We start from the raw sequence: 16925 nt of genomic DNA, 5'->3' as shown, positions 1-16925 counted from the left end.
TTGCTGTGCAAAAGCTCTTTAGTTTGATATAGCCCCGTTTATTTTTTATTTTTGTTTCCCTTGCTTTAGGAGACATATCCAAAAAAATAACATCAAGAGTGATGTCAGAGAGTTTACTGCCTGTGTTTTCTTCTAGAATTTTCATTCTTTTGAGTCTTAAACTTAAGTCTTTAGTCCGTTTTGGGTTTATTCTTGTATAAGATGTAAAAAAGGTGGTCTAGTTTCACTTTTTTGCATGTATATGTCCAGTTTTCCCAACACCATTTATTAAAGAGACTATCTTTACCCCATTGTATATTTATGCCTCCTTTGTATTAGGTTAATTGACCATACAGATGTGGGTTTATTTTTGGGTTCTCTAGTTTGTTCCAGTGATCTATGTACCATGCCACTTTGATTACTATATCCTTGAAGTATAGTTTGATACTAGGTAGTGTGATACCTCTAACTTTGTTCTTTCTCAAGATTGCTTTGGCTATTGGGGCTTTTGTGGTTTTGAATAAATTTTAGGATTATTTGTTTTAGTTCTGTGAAAAATGCCATTGATATTTTAATGGGGATTGCATTGAATCTGTAGATTACTTTAGGTAATCTTATATGTCCTTACTTTAGGTGTGGACAATTTAGTGATGTTAGTTCTTCCTATCCATGAGCATGGTATATGCTTCATTTTATTTGCATATTCTTGAATTTCTTTCTTCAGTGTCTCATAATTTTCTGAGCACAAGTATTTGATCTCCTTGTTTAAATTTATTTCTAGGCCTGACTAGGTGGTGACACAGTGGATAGAGCATCAGACTGGGATGCAGAGGACCCAAGTTCAAAACGCTGAGGTCACCAGCTTGAGCGCAGGCTCATCTGTTTGAGCACAGCTCACCAGCTTGAATCCAAAGTTGCTGGCTTGAGCAAGGAATCACTTGGTCTGCTGTAGCCCCCTGGTCAAGGCACATATGAGAAAGCAGTCAATGGACAACTAAGGAGCCGCAATGAAGAGTGGATGCTGCTCATCTCTCTCCCTTCCTGTCTGTCTGTCCCTATCTGTCCCTCTCTCTCTGACTCTCTGTCTCTGTCACACACAAAAAAATATTTCTAGGTATTTTATTTTATTTTTATAATAAAATTAGGTGGTGATGATGTGGATGTTAGCATGCTTAATGTTGTCCCAGAGGTCCCTTAAACTACCCTTGTTTTTTGGATTCCTTTTTCTTTTGCTGTTCTGATTGTTTCCCGCTACTTTTTCTTCCAAATGGCTGATTTGATCCTCTGCTTGTTTTTAGGTTTCATTTAATCTGCTGATGTTTCCCTCAAATGTATTTTTCATTGCAGTTACAGTGTTTTTCATTTCTTACTGGTTGCTTTTTTTATGGTTTCTGTTTCTTTGTTGAAGTTGTCACTGAGTTCATCTATTTTCCTCCTAAGTTGTTGAGCATCCTTATAACCAGTGTTTTGAACTCTGCATCTGGTAGATGCTTATCTCCATTTTGTTTAGTTCTTTTTCTGAAGTTTTGTCCAGTTCTTTTATTGTCTCTTTTTTGACTGACTCCCAGTGTTGATTTCTGTATATTAGGTAGATCTGCTATGTCTACCACTCTTGGCATTGCGGCCTTATGTAGTAGGTGTCCTGAGAGGCCCAGTGGTGAAGTCTCCTTGGTCACCTCAGCCAGGTGCTCTAGAGGTGTCCCCTGTCCCCTGTGTGAGTTGTGTGTGCCTTTCTGTTGTAGTTGAGCCTGATTACTGTTGGCATTTCAGTGGGTCTCATTGGCCCTCTCTGACTGACTACAGCATTTAAACTGTTGTGTGGGATCTGACCACACAGGGTAGGAATCATTTTAATGGGGCTCTGGTGCCAGCTAAGTTTAGCTACCCGTCAGGTGTATCATTTGTGGTACAGGTTGCGTGGTGCTCTGGTGTTATTTGAAGCCAGCCACTGACTGTTGGTTCTGGAACCTCTTAAAAGGGCTTCAGTGCAGGTCAATTCAGCTGCCCTTTTTGCAAGGTTGGCGCCACCTGGTAGGAGTTAAAATGCAAGTTGAGACCAGTTGCTGCTTGTGCCAAACTTGGGACTGCTTAGGAAGAGGTACAGGGCATACTGAGGCCCACCATTGCTTGTTTGGTGTTTTTGGACCTTTGAGAGATTTTATGTAAGTTTCAGCACCAGCTAAGGATGGCCATTGGTGTGGGTAAGCTGCAGCAAGTGGCCCCAATCAGGTGTATGAGTTTGGTGGAGGGGATCTCATGGAATCAACAAGGCAAGGTAAACAGTGTTATCTAGGTCATTGGAGAGCTGAGATTTGGCACCTGCCAGTTCATCCTTCCCAAGAGGCAGTTGCCTTGACCTCTGCCCTTCCAGCCTTTGCCCTGAGTCTCATCCATTTAATTCTTCCCTGTATGTCCCCGGTGTTTGTAATTGCTGCCTGTGTGTTGGAGCCTACAGTGAGTGAATTTACAAGCAAGGGAGTCTTTGCTCAGGTCCTTTAAGAACACTTTGGTCTTTATTAGCCCTGTTATTTGGAAGCAATCCTTGCTGGTTTTCAGAGGCCGGTGTTAGGGGGACTCCTTCCTGGCACTGGTTGTCCCAGGTTTGGGAGCCCAGTGTGGGGCTGGATCCTTCACTCCTCGGGGGGACCTCTGCAGCCGACAAATAACATAATTCTGAATCCCCACACTGTGGGGTCTATATCTCCACCCTCCTGCCAGTCTCCTAGTGGCTCCTTCTTTATGTCCCTAGGACGTCTGTCATCTGTTCTTTAGGTGGTTCTCAATGATGGTTATTCTATAATTTAGTTGTAATTTTGATGTGGTTGTGGAAAGAGGCCTGAGGAGCACTTATCTACACTCTCATCTTGACCAGAGTCTGTTTTCTGTTTTTTAAATACAAATGGTAGCCTAAAAGAGTTACTTTCTACATTTGCTTTTCTAATTTGTCAAAATACTATAAAAAACAATTTTAAAAACCTCTTATAACAGAAATTGGTAATATCCGAGGTGACCTGTGGGGCAACTGAGCAGATTTAGGCCGCTCACCTCGGCTGTGGAGTCACCACCACCAGGACTAGTCAGGTGCGAGGCATTGTTTTTCTGCAGGTCCTGGGAGAGTCTTTAGGAAAAGGTGATGATCATAAAGACATGAACATCATCACCAAATTCCTTGAAGTAGGTACTTTTAGGCTAAGAAAGGAGGGCATTTTGATTGGTTTTTATATGTGGTGTTGTCAAGGGCTAAGGACTGGGGAGGAAAGCTCAGGAAGCCCTTCTGCATGCAGGGGTCGTCAAACTTTTTATAAAAACTGCCCACTTTTGCAGTGCTGGTAGACCTGGTCCCTACCGCCCACTAGTGGGCGTTCCAGCTTTCATGATGGGCCAATCGCAGCGCTGTTTGGTTGCACGGTAAGGACCAGGTTGACCAGCACTGCAAAAGTGGGCGGTTTTTATAAAAAGTTTGACGACCCCTGGATGTGCCTTGTGGCACTTTCTTTAAAGCTGACTTATTAATGTTAACACAAAGGAAAGGATTACAGCAGTGGAGTGAGCACAAAGTTTGGGGAGTTCTATATTTATTTACAACCTCTGGGAAGGAGTGCCGTGTGGGGAGAGTGCTAGTAGCTCTGAGAGAGGTGATGGCATAAGGAAAGGAAGGAGGTAGGAAGACATTGGCAGTGATAAAAGACACATCAGTGACATTTCCAGAGACCATTCATTCTCGCAGCTCTGCGGAGAGCTGCTTATTTGTGCTGTGAAATGCTCATTCCACCTTTCTTCTCGACAGTCCTGTCTTTAGCAGTTTAGGTAGAGTGTGTGCAAATCCCAGGTTTATTTCAGCATGTATTTACAAATTATTTGTGTTTGGTCACGAGACTGAAATGCAAGATGCTTTTACCTGCATTTACAGGTTAAGAACAGCATATTAGTTATCAGGATTCTGAATCCATTCAGGAGATAATGTGGAACTAGATGGGGCACGGAACTAGTTATGAACTAGAATTTTCTCCTGGAGTGACGTCTCTCCTTACATAGGACAGAACAGGGACTGCACTGGGGGGGGGCATGTTCTCCTCAGCCTTCCCCGTCTGTCTGCCTCTAGAGCGGTGTTTCCCAACATGGGGCCCACACCCCACAGGGGAGCAATTCGATAGTTAAGGGGGGCAATTTGAAAATGGACTCGACACGACTTTAACTCTTTTGCCCTGGGCCATTTAAATGCAATGCTAGATATCGGTGCCAAATTTAACAAAAAATGCAATTCTTAAATAATTGCGTTAAATAATTATTAAGTATAATTTCGTTTGACGAGACCAGAATATCAACTGGGTGATTGGCGTCGTCAAATAAACTTCGTCCTGGGTTCACCGTGGAGCGTGCCGTCTGCTGCAGGGAACCCCGGACGTTTTAAAAACTCCTAAACAACGCAGTTATTCTCACCTAATTGGCCCATCGCAACTTCTGTAGTGTTTCACATCATTCAGTTGGTGTTAATTTGAAATAAGTGTTAGTCAAAACTGTTGTAAAAGCTCGTTGATTTAATAAATATACATATATATTGTATAGATAAAATTGGTAAGTATTTGATTTTATTTTTATCAATATTAAACTCTTTATTAAGTACTTCTTGCATCAGGGCTAGAAAGCAATAATATTTTATAAATATTATTGGGGCTATAATAGTGCATGCACAACAATTTTAATTTTAGAAGCATAACTTTCCAGAAAATTTTGTCAAGTGGAAAAAATATAGATACCTTTTGATTTGCGGTGGTAGTGTAGTAAATGTGTTATATACATTTAAATAAATATGAATTTTTAGTATACGTTTACTCTATGTCACATTGAATATATTTTAACATTTTAATATTAGTTTTTAATTGATCTTATTTTTATTATAGCCCATAGTAAAATGAGTGGTGCAAGCAAGAAAAAAACTCGTCAGTATTCGGAGGAATATTTAAAATTTGGGTTCATACCCGCTGTTCACGATGAGCGGATTCCTTTTTGTCTTTTATGCCAGCAATGCTTGACCAACGAATCAATGAAACGAGGTCGTCTTGAGGCGCATTTGAAGGCAAAACATAGTGCTCATATTAATTCAGATTTGAGTTACTTTAAAACTTTAAAGAAAAATTTTGAAAAAAGAACAACATTAAAGTCTCTATTTACTGCTCATACTTCAACTAATAATCGTGTTCTTGAGGCTAGTTATCAAATTTCTTTATTCATCGCTAAAACTGGAGAAAATCACACTATAGGAGAGAGTTTAATAAAACTGTCAATATCAGCATTTCTTAAAACAGTTCTTGAAAAAGATGACAAAGATGTAAAAGCTATGCCACTCAGTAACAATACTGTTAGCAGAAGAATAGACGAAATGAGTGAGGATATTGAAAACAACTTATTGAAAAGCTGAAAACAAGAAAATTCTCCTTGCAAATGGATGAATCAACTTTGAGAGACAGTGAGGCAGTATTGATAACTTACGTAAGATATATTGATAAAGGACATTTTGCTGAAGAAATGTTGTTCTGTAAAAGATTAGAAAGCACCACTACCTCCAAAGATATATATAATAAGCTAAAAAACTACTTAGATGTCAATGATATACCAATGAAAAATATAACATCTTGTGCTGCAGATGGTGCTCCCAATATAATGGGCAAGAAAAATGGCTGCTTAAAATTGATGAAAGATGCGAATCCAGAAATGATTCTTGTGCATTGTGTTATTCATAGGAAAAACTTGATAGCTAAAAATATCTCGCCTGTTCTGAATGAAGTTTTACATACAGTAATAAAGTGTGTTAATGCTATTAAAGCTAGTGCCAAATGTGAGCGTCTTTTCAAGCTATTTTGTGAAGAACAAAATGAAGACCATGTGAGACTTTTACTTCATATGAAGTAAGATGGCTATCTAAAGGAAACTGTTTGAAAAGATTTATGGAACTGTTTGATACTCTTAGTGATTTTTTAAGCGACAAACCTGAAATGAAGTATCTGTTAACAATAGATGGTAAAGCATTTGTGAGTTATTTAGCTGATATCTTTGAAAAACTAAATATATTAAATAAGCAACTTCAAGGAACAAATAAAACTCTTGTCGATGCAAAAGCAAAGATATTTGGTTTCATTACCAATATTGAGTTATGTCAGAAACATATTAACAACAAAAACTTTAAACAGTTTCATTGGCTCCAAAAATGTGAAGTAACTGATACCGCTTTACTTGTTATTGTCAATCATTTGAATATTCTATCGGCTGATTTAAAAGAAAGATTTTCTGATTTAAAACAAATTGATTTCCCAACATGGATGATGCAGCCAATGTTCGTGGATTTGTCTGATATATCAAATATGCAGTATCAAGAAGAACTCGCAGAATTGCAAAATGATGAGTCAGTTAAAGCTTTATTTAATATCAAAAGAGCGATGGCATGGCTTTGTGAGGAAACAGAAATCAAATACCCAAATTCAACCAAATGTGCAAGAAAACTATTGCTACCGTTTCCATCTTCATTTTTAGCTGAATGTGGATTTAGTGCTGTAAATGATTTACTGGTAAAAAAAAGAAATTGGCTGATATAACACAACGTGGAGACTTGAGACTAAAGCTAACCAAATTGGAACCTAATATAAAATCTCTGTGCAGCAAGCGTCAAGCGCAAGGATCACACTAATTTAAAATAATAAATTAATATAGAAAAATCTGTATTAAAATTATTTGGAATTTAAATTTGTTTTTCATTATATGTTTTGAAATTTTACTTACTGTGTTTTGTTAACAATTTCTTAGTGATTTCTTCCTAGAACCTATCATTTATGTTTATTAAGTGAACAAATCAATTTTTTAATGTTAAAAATTATGTATGTTACATGGGGGGGACATAAAAATTTTAGAAAGGTTAAGGTGGGGTATGGCACAAAAAAGGTTGGGAAACACTGCTCTAGAGGGTGCTCTTTGGACAGGGGAACCGAACCCAAGGGGCCCGGCGGTCGTTTTCCAGGGTGGGGTTGGGAGAGGGTATGGGTCATCGTTTCTTTTATTTCTCTTTTCTTTCCTTCTCCTTTAGTTAGGCACTTTAGTGGGAATTATTAATTAGATTACACTGGGGAACAAAATTTTTTGCATTCACAAACATATTTGTTCTTACCTAATTTGAGTGTGCTGATCTCAAATCTGACATTAGTTTTTCTCTGTAAGCTACAGTTTTTTTACAATTCAAGATTTTAGGTTTTCATCTTATTGTAAAATTTTCAACATTTAGTTTAACATAATGAATGTTGTTTCTCTAATAACTAATGAAGTAGAATGTCTTCATGGGCATCATCTCTGTGAAAATATAATAATTTACATAATGTAATAAATACACTAATATACTAAAAGATATGATTGCATCAGAATTTGTCTACAGTTTTAAAACAGAACATATTAAAACACTTATTTTAATCATAAAATTTGCGCAAAACTTATTTAAATTCTATTCAGGCAAAAATTTGCGTTTGTAGCTCTTGCGTTTGTGTACTTGTTGAGGACAATCTCATTTGATACTATAGCAGTAGTCTGATCCTCACTAACAGCTCCAAGATTTTCGGGAAACTTATCAAGGTGACTGTTCAGGAAGTGAATCTTTTTTCTTTTTTTATAAATTTTTGTTAATTTTAATGGGGTGACATTAATAAATCAGGGTACATATGTTCAAAGAAAACATCTCCAGGTTATCTTGTCATTCAATTATGTTATATACCCGTCACCCAAAGTCAAATTATCCTGTCACCTTTTATCTGGTTTTCTTTATGCCCCTCCCCTCCCCCCTCTCTCTTCCTCTCTTCCATCCCCCCCCCCCTTCCCGTAACCACCACACTCTTGTCCATGTCTCTTAGTCTCGTTTTTATGTCCCACCTATGTATGGAATCATGCAGTTCTTAGTTTTTTCTGATTTACTTATTTCACTCCGTATAATGTTATCAAGATCTATCCATTTTGTTGTAAATGATCCCATGTCATCATTTCTTATGGCTGAGTAGTATTCCATAGTATATATGTACCACATCTTCTTTATCCAGTCATCTATTGAAGGACTTTTTGGTTGTTTCCATGTCTTGGCCACTGTGAACAATGCTGCAGTGAACATGGGGCTGCATGTGTCTTTACGTATCAATGTTTTTGAGTTTTGGGGGTATATACCCAGTAGAGGGATTGCTGGGTCATATGGTAGTTCTATTTTTAGTTTCTTGAGGAACAACCATACTTTCTTCCATAATGGTTGTACTACTTTACATTCCCACCAACAGTGGATGAGGGTTTCTTTTTCTCCACAGCCTCTTCAACACTTGCTATTACCTGTCTTGTTAATAATAGCTAATCTAACAGGTGTGAGGTGGTATCTCATTTAGTTTTGATTGGCATTTCTCTAATAACTAATGAAGATGAGCATCTTTTCATATATCTATTGGCCATTTGTATTTCTTCCTGGGAGAAGTGTCTGTTCGTGTCCTCTTTCAGGAAGTGAATCTTAACGCTCATGTTACATCCATGTCGTGGAAAGCCAACAGCATCCTTTGAACTAGAAGTTCATAGTTTTCTGCTTTTTGTTGCCTCCAAGGAAGTTCTTTGTAACTGCCACAAAAGACTGCCATGCTGCTTTCTCCTCTTGGCAAATTTATCTTCCTAGCAAATTCTTCGTCACATATAAGGGTTCAGTTTGAGGTCCATCGAATATACCTGCTTTTATCTTCTCAAAAGAGAAAGCAGGAAAAGCAAAAATAATATGTTGAAAGCATTCACTTTTATCTATTGAAAACCTGAACAAACTGCTTCATTAAGCCAAGTTTGATGCGAAAGGGGTCAAAAATGATTCTGTCTCAATTAACTACAGATTCATTCACAATATTTTGCATCCCTACTTCCAGAGCTTCATGTTTCGGCCACTCCTTCTGTGTCCAATGTTTCTCCCAAGCTCAGCTGTCCCACAAACACAGAAAGCAAGCATACTTCGTGAAACCTTTCTGTTGTCCTAGCAGGAAATTTACCATTTTAAGATCCACACAAATGATCCAGTTATGCTCCTCATACTTCAGAGAGTCGAGGACAATTTTTATGTCATTATAATCTCACAAATGAGTTGAATAACCAATTGGAACCGCTGCATAAACATTACCATTGTGTAGAACACATTTCAGACTCCGTTCAGAGCTGTTAAATAGCCGCCATTCTGTTGGACTGTAAGTGGTAACATCTGCCTAAATATTAGTGGATGATCTTGGAATCAGTTAAGAAATTTACTCAAGGATCATAGCATACTGTTTTGTGTGTTAGGGAACTTTTAAACGTGTTCAACCACTGGGTGGCATTGTAGTCTAAATTTGCCCCTTCTTCAACAGTTACTTCTCAGTGTTTGGATTAAAGAACTGAATGTGAGAGATTGTGTGAAGAGCAGTGTGCAGGGTAACTGAACAGTGCTACTCAGAAATAGACCAAGTCCTATCTCAGACCCCTTTTTGGAAAGCTACGGAAAAGGGTGACATTTCTCAAAAAATGCTTTTTTTAACTGACTTTATAAAATAGAATATATAGGCCCTGGCCGGTTGACTCAGTGGTAGAGCGTCGGCCTGGCATGCAGGAGTCCCGGGTTCGATTCCCAGCCAGGGCACACAGGAGAAGCGCCCATCTGCTTCTCCACTCCTCCCCCTCTCCCTCCTCTCTGTCTCTCTCTTACCCTCCTGCAGCCGAGGCTCCATTGGAGCAAAGTTGGCCCCGGGCGCTGAAGATGGCTCCATGGCCTCTGCCTCAGGCGCTAGAATGGCTCTGGTTGCAGCAGAGCAACGCCCCAGATGGGCAGAGCATTGCCCCCTGTTGGGCATGCCGGGTGGATCCCGGTTGGGCGCAGGTAGGAGTTTGTCTGACTGCCTCCCCGTTTCCAGCTTTGGAAAAATACAAAAGAAAAAAAATAGAATATATAAAATTAGAATGACTGAAGTTTGTAGCTATACACAATAGCTTCTAAAATTTGTAATGCTTTTTTTCTTTTCCAGAATCTTTCTTCTGACATTAAAGAATCCATAACAGATGTTAAATTCGTGTTGCAAAGAGATTGTGTGAAGGTACGTTACATTACTACATTGTGCATCGGAATTATGGTTATGAGTCTATCTAGGTTGTGTACATGATATGTACATTTAGTTTGGGAGGTTTTACTTAGGAGATTTAATAATAAATGTAAATTGAATTAGTAGAAAAAACTTTTTCATATGTATTGTTAGCTTTATTGTGGCGGGGCATTCAGTGTTAAAGTTTGCAACCACACCGTATGTTTTAGTCATTTTTAAGATAGGTGTAAAGATTCTTCAATCATGAACAATGTTCACTTCATGAATTGGGCTGAATCAAAATTTGTAGATTGTTGGTTATTGTTTGGAACAAATTGTCCCATAGAAAAATGTTGTGTAGCTATAAACACCTACTTTATTCATAATATAGCTGTACTGTTGTACTAATTGTGCAGTGGAGTGTGACCACACTTTATACTTGTTTCTTTGAGGAAATGTTCCGAGTGAGGCTGCGGGCATTCATCTTTCCCATTTCAGGTCTGCGATCGTAGTAGACACCTTGTAGGGGAAGACTTTCCCTGTGCTCAGTGTCTTCCTCCTGAAGGGGCCCTGGAAGGAGACGGCCTGGGGAACGAGCTCTGGTGTCCAAGCTGCTGGGGCGGTTTAGAACGGGTCGAGTGGACAGCTGTCAGTTGGTAGAGGGGAGGGAAATCGGACACTGCTTGGTGGGCCATAAGCTGAGGGTGAGGAGGCGGCCTTTTGGTGGCTGTGCCTCCCAAGAGAGTAGCAGTAGAGGATTTCAGTGACAGTTCCAGAACAGTAGGCAGGGCTCTGACAGAGAGGTGGGAACGACATTGCTATTTCTGTGCTCTGAGTATACCCACGAGAAGGGGTCTCTGGCATTCCTGGGTGACTGGTGGTCTCTGTGATCAGAGCCTCATGCTGATGAGGCTAAAGTATCGTTTTCACTCCCTCTGTATGACAGCCAGTTACTTTCATCATAGAATATGTTTTTGGACCCTGGCCAGTTGGCTCAATAGAGCATTGGCCCGGCATGTGGATGTCCCAGGTTCGATTTCCAGTCAAGGCACACAGGAGAAGCGACCATTTGCTTCACCCCTCCTCTCTCCCTTTTCTCTCTCTCTCTCTCTCTTTCTTCCTCTCTCTTCTACTCCTGCAGCCATGGCTTGGTTGGAACAAGTTGGCCCCAGGTGCTGAGGTTGGCCCCATGGCCTTGCCTCAGTTGCTGAGCTGGAGCAGAGCATTGCCAGGTAGGGGAGCTTGTCTCGCCGGGTGGTCAGGGTGCATGCGGGAGCCTCTCTGCCTCCTTACTTCTCACTTAAGGGAAAAAAAATAGTTTTTGTTCTATGGCCGTACATTTTATTCTTGGATTGTTTCTGTTAGCTGCATGCTGCTTACTAAGGACAGCATTGGGGTGGGTGGCTAGGTCACCATCACTGCAGAAGGAATTCAGATCACTTGCTTTTCCTCTTGTTATGTTTCTCATTCTCATGTATTGATAATCAGGTGGAAGTTTATTTTGTGTAAACCATGGAAAGTACCAAGAAACTTTAATTTTATTTAGACAGTTTTCTTTGGAAATTTAGAGAAACTAAATATTGGTTAGTTTATGAGTTAATATTCAGTGTTAAAATTTACACACATGAAAATCAGTAATATAAATGTGTAATACCCTTTTAAAATTAAGCTTTGAAAAAACTGAGTAGATTCAGATTTATCTTTTCTGTAGAAATGATCTCTCAGTTAGCCTATTCATAGTACCTAATTTTTAAAAAATCAGTTCTATATAACAATCACATAGGTGTTTTTAAATTAAAATCTGTTTGAGGCCTGGCTATACAGGCTTTTCTGAACCCTCGGGTCTTTTAGAGTTTCTTTGCTTTCTATTTTTTCTTCTTTTCCTTCATCACAAGTCACCAGGTTTGGTTTAGAAAAAGAGTGATTTGTCCTCATTTGTCTTTATGTTTTGTAGCTTTTATTTTAAGGTTCTTGGCATGTAGGAGGTTTGGGGGCCAAGTGAACCAATCTCATCCTTTAGCTGTTTTGCTCAAGGGCCAGTATTTAATCTGAGTTTACACATCTGCTGTGGGCCTATGCAGTTGTCCCAGTGTGCAGAGCCCCCACTGCTTTCAGGGGGTCTCACTGCTGTGCAAGGAGTGGACATAGTTTCAGGTTGGATTGTGAAAAGCTAGGCCTTTGTCTTCTGTGTGACTACCTGTGGAGAAAACTCATCAAAAGTAGATCCAGGTCCTGGCTGGTTTGCTCAGTGGTACAGTGCCCATGTGGCCTGTGGGTGTCTTATGTTGGATTCCTGGTCAGGGCACACAGGAGAAGCGACCATCTGCTTCTCCACCCACCCAACCCTTCCTCTCATGCAGCCATGGCTCTATGGTTTGAGCAAGTTGGCCCTAGGTGCTGCGGATGGTGCCATGGCTTTTTGCCTCAGGCGCTAAAAATAGCTTAGTTGCCCAACAACGGAACAGTGCCTCAGATGGGCAGAGGATCACCCTTAGGGGACTTGTGGGGTGGATCTCATTCAGGGCACATGTGGGAATCTGTCTGCCTCCCCTCCTCTCACTTAATAAGAATTTTAAAAAAGGAAAGTAGATGCAAACTAGAGTCACTGTCAGTACATTATATTACTGGTCATTTTAGATCTGAAATGTATTAATTTTCAGTGCACAAAGGCTGCAGAGGAATGTTTGTCTTTTTTCTCACAAGGTTAGCTTTGGAGTCTTGTCTTTTCCGTGGACATTTGTGGTCTTGGGCAGGGCAGTCATCTCATATTTGAATATTTCTTTTGTTTAAGTAAAGGGAATGGTAATATTTTCAACATGCTTAAGAGATGGATGAAAGTTACATTCTAAATACTTGTGAAATACTTGAAATAAAAATTTTGACTAATACAATATTTCTAATATTCTGATCTCTTCTTATTCTTTCTTTTTAGGCTTAATGCTTATCTTCAGATAGCTATTGGAAATGCTGCTTGGCGTCTCCATGGTTATTATCTATGCCAGGACGGTAGGGAAAATATTTTTTCCAAGCATGTCACACGTTTTAAGTCAGTGATTTTCCTTCTCATCTCATGGTACACATGAATTAATTACTAAAATTATGCCATGCCACACACCAAAATATACATTTTTTGCTAATCTGATTTTTTTTTAAAGAAGGTACAATTTTGATTGAGTCACACTGGATAGCTATTGTTGTATTGGCTGTTGTCATTTTTTTTTAATTGAAAAGTTCTGGCGGCCCTGGCCGGTTGGCTCAGTGGTAGAGTGTTGGCCTGGTGTGCAGAAGTCCCGGGTTCGATTCCCGGCCAGGGCACACAGGAGAAGCACCCATCTGCTTCTCCACCCCCCTTCCTTCCTCTCTGTCTCTCTCTTCCCCTCCCGCAGCGAGGCTCCATTGGAGCAAAGATGGCCCGGGCGCTGGGGATGGCTCCTTGGCCTCTGCCCCAGGCGCTAGAGTGGCTCTGTTCGCAACAGAGCAACACCCCGGAGGGGCAGAGCATCGCCCCCTGGTGGGCGTGCCGGGTGGATCCCAGTCGGGTGCATGCGGGAGTCTGTCTGACTGTCTAGCCCTGTTTCCAGCTTCAGAAAAATACAAAAAAAAAAAAAAAAGAAAAGTTCTGGCAGCACACCACTATACCACAGCACACTAGTTGAAAATCACTGTTTTAAATGATGAAATACAGTGGAAATATATTCAGGTAAGCAGTTTGGAGGGGAAAGAATTTCTTTGGAGGTTAACGTTCTTCAATTCCAAAACTAAATTTGGAGAGCAAAAGAATTATATAGTAGATAGGACAGCATGATAGGGTACAAGTTCACTCCTTATAAATACTTGTGTTTAAGGTTTTATTCTTTTCTGAATAAAATAAAATCCTCCTGCCCTGGCCAGGAGGATTAGAGTATTGTTCAGTTGGTTAGAGTATTGTCACAATGTGCTAAGATTGCGGGTTTGATCCCTGGTCAGGGCACATATAAGAACCAACCACTGCATGCATAAATAAGTGGAATAAAAACTTTCTGAGTTTCCTATCCAGGGCAAGACAGGGTGATGGGTTGTGCTTTAATTGCCTTAGCATTGAAATACGACTATTGCAGTTTGCTTTGGGAATTTATGAAGAGCAACAAATGTAGAGTATTTTGCAGTTGCATTTTGTTACTTTTAAAGTAGATCTACCAGGGTAAAGGTATGAATAATAAAAATTTGATTTAATGAACATAATTTTTAAGTAGTGTAGAACACTTCTCTACACAAACAGGTCTGAAGTGCTTGTAGTTTATTTTCTTGGTTGTACATACATCACATACACTTGTGTACTCCTACTGGTTAAATTTTTCTTCTTAGTGGGGAAAAAAATCAACTCTATTCTTAGCTTTACCAAATTGTCAAGAATCCGATGTTGTGTCTGTATAAGGAATTTTGCTGTATGTTAATTCTGAAGCTTGAAGATGATACTCTGGAACCTTACTTAAAATTTAAAATTCATTTAAAATGCATAAAGTGCTTTCAGATTTTTTGCCAGAGAACAACATTACCATATTCATTAATTAGTATATTTTGTTTGTATTTCGAGTCCAAGTCATAGATGTTAATTTTTGTTATGCTTTATGCTCTGTTCACATTTATTAGCATTTTAAAAATGATTTTAATCTCACTCGCTGGTATAAACTATAGAATTTATCGAGTTCAAGTATATTTACAGAAATTTTAGGACACTTCATTTTATGAATAACTACCATTGAATGTATTGAAGGCAGAACGTTTTTAGTTAGGAAAAAAAATAAAAAAAAACAAGTTCTAATGATTAAATTTGCTAATTGTGTTCAGTGTACCCTGGTCAAAGCTTATATATATATAAGGGTTTTTATATATAAATATATGGGTTTATATATATATATATATATGTATATAAACATATATATATATGGGTTTTATAATTAAATTATCTTTAAGTCAAAGAGTATTAAAAAAATAATAGTACCTTCCCATATTTAAAGTATACCTAGTATTTATTTTTAAAGCTCTCTGGTTAATATTGATAGCTACATAGTGATTATTCTCCTCTAGTTGTTTATCTTTTTTAACTGTTACCTTCACATTTTAAAAAATTCTCTTTTTTTCCAAAATGATTAGGGAATATTAGTGAACATAGTATATCTGAACCAAAGGTATTTACCCTAAATCCAATAATATTTTTGTGGACAAATATAGACTGACAATACAATTAGGTGACTCATAGCTTGATGAGTAAGATAAGCCATGGACTACTGAATAATAAATCTATGTCTGCTTGAGTGCATGCTAGTGACATATGTTATAGGGTCTTAGTGACTTCAGTACTGTCCTGTTCAACACTGTAATGACCGATTCATATGATTATACAGAGACATATTTATCAGATTTATAGATAGCAAGAAACTAGAAGGGATGGGTTGTGTGTTAAGGTAGAAAAGAAACTGGAATTCTAGAAGTTCTTGACAGACTGAAGAAAAGGGAAGAATCTAAAAATATAACATTTACCAAGGATGACCATAAAATAATTTGGATCCAATTACCTAGTTATTTGAGTATATATCTGAGCCAGCGGTTCTCAACCTGTAGGTCGCGACCCCGGCGGGGGTCAAATGATGCCTGTGTTTTGGTCGTTCGACCCCCACCGGGGTCACGACCCACAGGTTGAGAACCGCTGATCTGAGCAATGTATAAGTGAAAGAATTAGGAAGTTTAGTGGACTATAAATATAATAAAATTGGCAATATGGTGTGGCTATTGGCAAGTCTAATGATAGCTTATGTTACATTATTAGATATAATAATTTATTGTTGGTTCCACAGAGCGAGAACAGAGTTCACTGTTATAACTCCAAGTCTAGAATGCACTCACTACACTTGTGGTGGGTGCTCAACAAATATTTGTGGATTGAATACTCTATAGCAGTAGTCCCCAACCTTTTTTGGGCCGTGGACCAGTTTAATGTCAGAAAATATTTTCACAGACTGGCCTTTAGAGTGGGACGGATAAATGTATCACGTAACCGAGACAAGCATCAAGAGTGAGTCTTAGATGGATGTAACAGAGGGAATCTGGTCATTTTTAAAAAATAAAACATCATTCAGACTTAAATATAAATAAAACGAAAATAATGTAAGTTATTTATTCTTTCTTTGTGGACCTTTACCAAATGGCCCACGGACCGGTACCGGTCCACGGCCTGGGGGTTGGGGACCAGTGCTCTATAGGACACGAGAGTCCTTGAGAAAAGAGACTCTTGGTTGGGATCTAGACAAGAGAGTTATAGATCAAGCGCTTTGTGGTGGAAGAGGGATTAAACTTGTTATGTGTGGTTATGGACTGATTACAGTACAGGAAGGAAGACAGATTTCTAATCAGTGTGAGGAAAGGGGTTTGTTTTTTCAGTAGAGGTATTCTTCAGGAAGTAGGTCATGAGGGAAATCAGATGGCAGGTGTGTTAACCTATGCATATGCTTTTTTTAACTTTTGAGAGATGTTTCTGGAAATACAGACTAGATAACTAGCAATATTTTAATAGGTCCTATTGGACAGTGTGATGGTCAAAGTATGGAGAATAAGGCTGATGCATGGTTCTACAGGTTACTTTTCAGAGGGAGCAAGCTTATGTTTTTCAGAAGTTAAAGAAGGACCTTAGATTCTCTGGACCAGTGAGAACATCTTGGTCCAGGGAAGTTCTCAAGACTCGCAAAGTTTTCTGAATTGGGTTTTAATGGTCCACATCAGTCCTTTCTACTAGTCCTAAAGACTGAGGATGATATGGGCAGTGCAGCCTCCATGTAGCATAGAAAGGATTCTGTATGGAGTTCTTGGGTTGCCTGACCT

General features: G+C 39.0%; 1 protein-coding gene across 6 annotated transcripts in view; it reads left to right on the top strand.

Annotated features, from left to right (window-relative positions):
• Positions 1 to 16925, top strand: part of PRPF18 (pre-mRNA processing factor 18) — a 52521-nt gene that overhangs the window by 22156 nt on the left and 13440 nt on the right. For 3 of the 6 annotated variants that reach the window (XR_010751540.1, XR_010751538.1, XR_010751539.1), the window contains exon 2: positions 10017 to 10085. Coding sequence is in view for 3 of the 6 variants with exons in the window: in XM_066385093.1 (XP_066241190.1) it covers positions 10017 to 10085; positions 11212 to 11302; positions 13003 to 13025 (183 nt within the window). In the remaining 3 variants the exon portion in view is untranslated. Of the gene's footprint in view, positions 1 to 10016; positions 10086 to 11211; positions 11303 to 13002; positions 13771 to 16925 lie in introns of all 6 variants that reach the window. The other 3 variants (XM_066385092.1, XM_066385091.1, XM_066385093.1) reach the window with 2 other exon arrangements.

This window comes from Saccopteryx leptura, chromosome 5 (genome assembly GCF_036850995.1).
Source record: "Saccopteryx leptura isolate mSacLep1 chromosome 5, mSacLep1_pri_phased_curated, whole genome shotgun sequence".
In the NCBI taxonomy this organism is placed as follows: Eukaryota; Metazoa; Chordata; class Mammalia; order Chiroptera; family Emballonuridae; genus Saccopteryx; species Saccopteryx leptura.
This window is presented reverse-complemented; position numbering and strand designations above follow the sequence as displayed.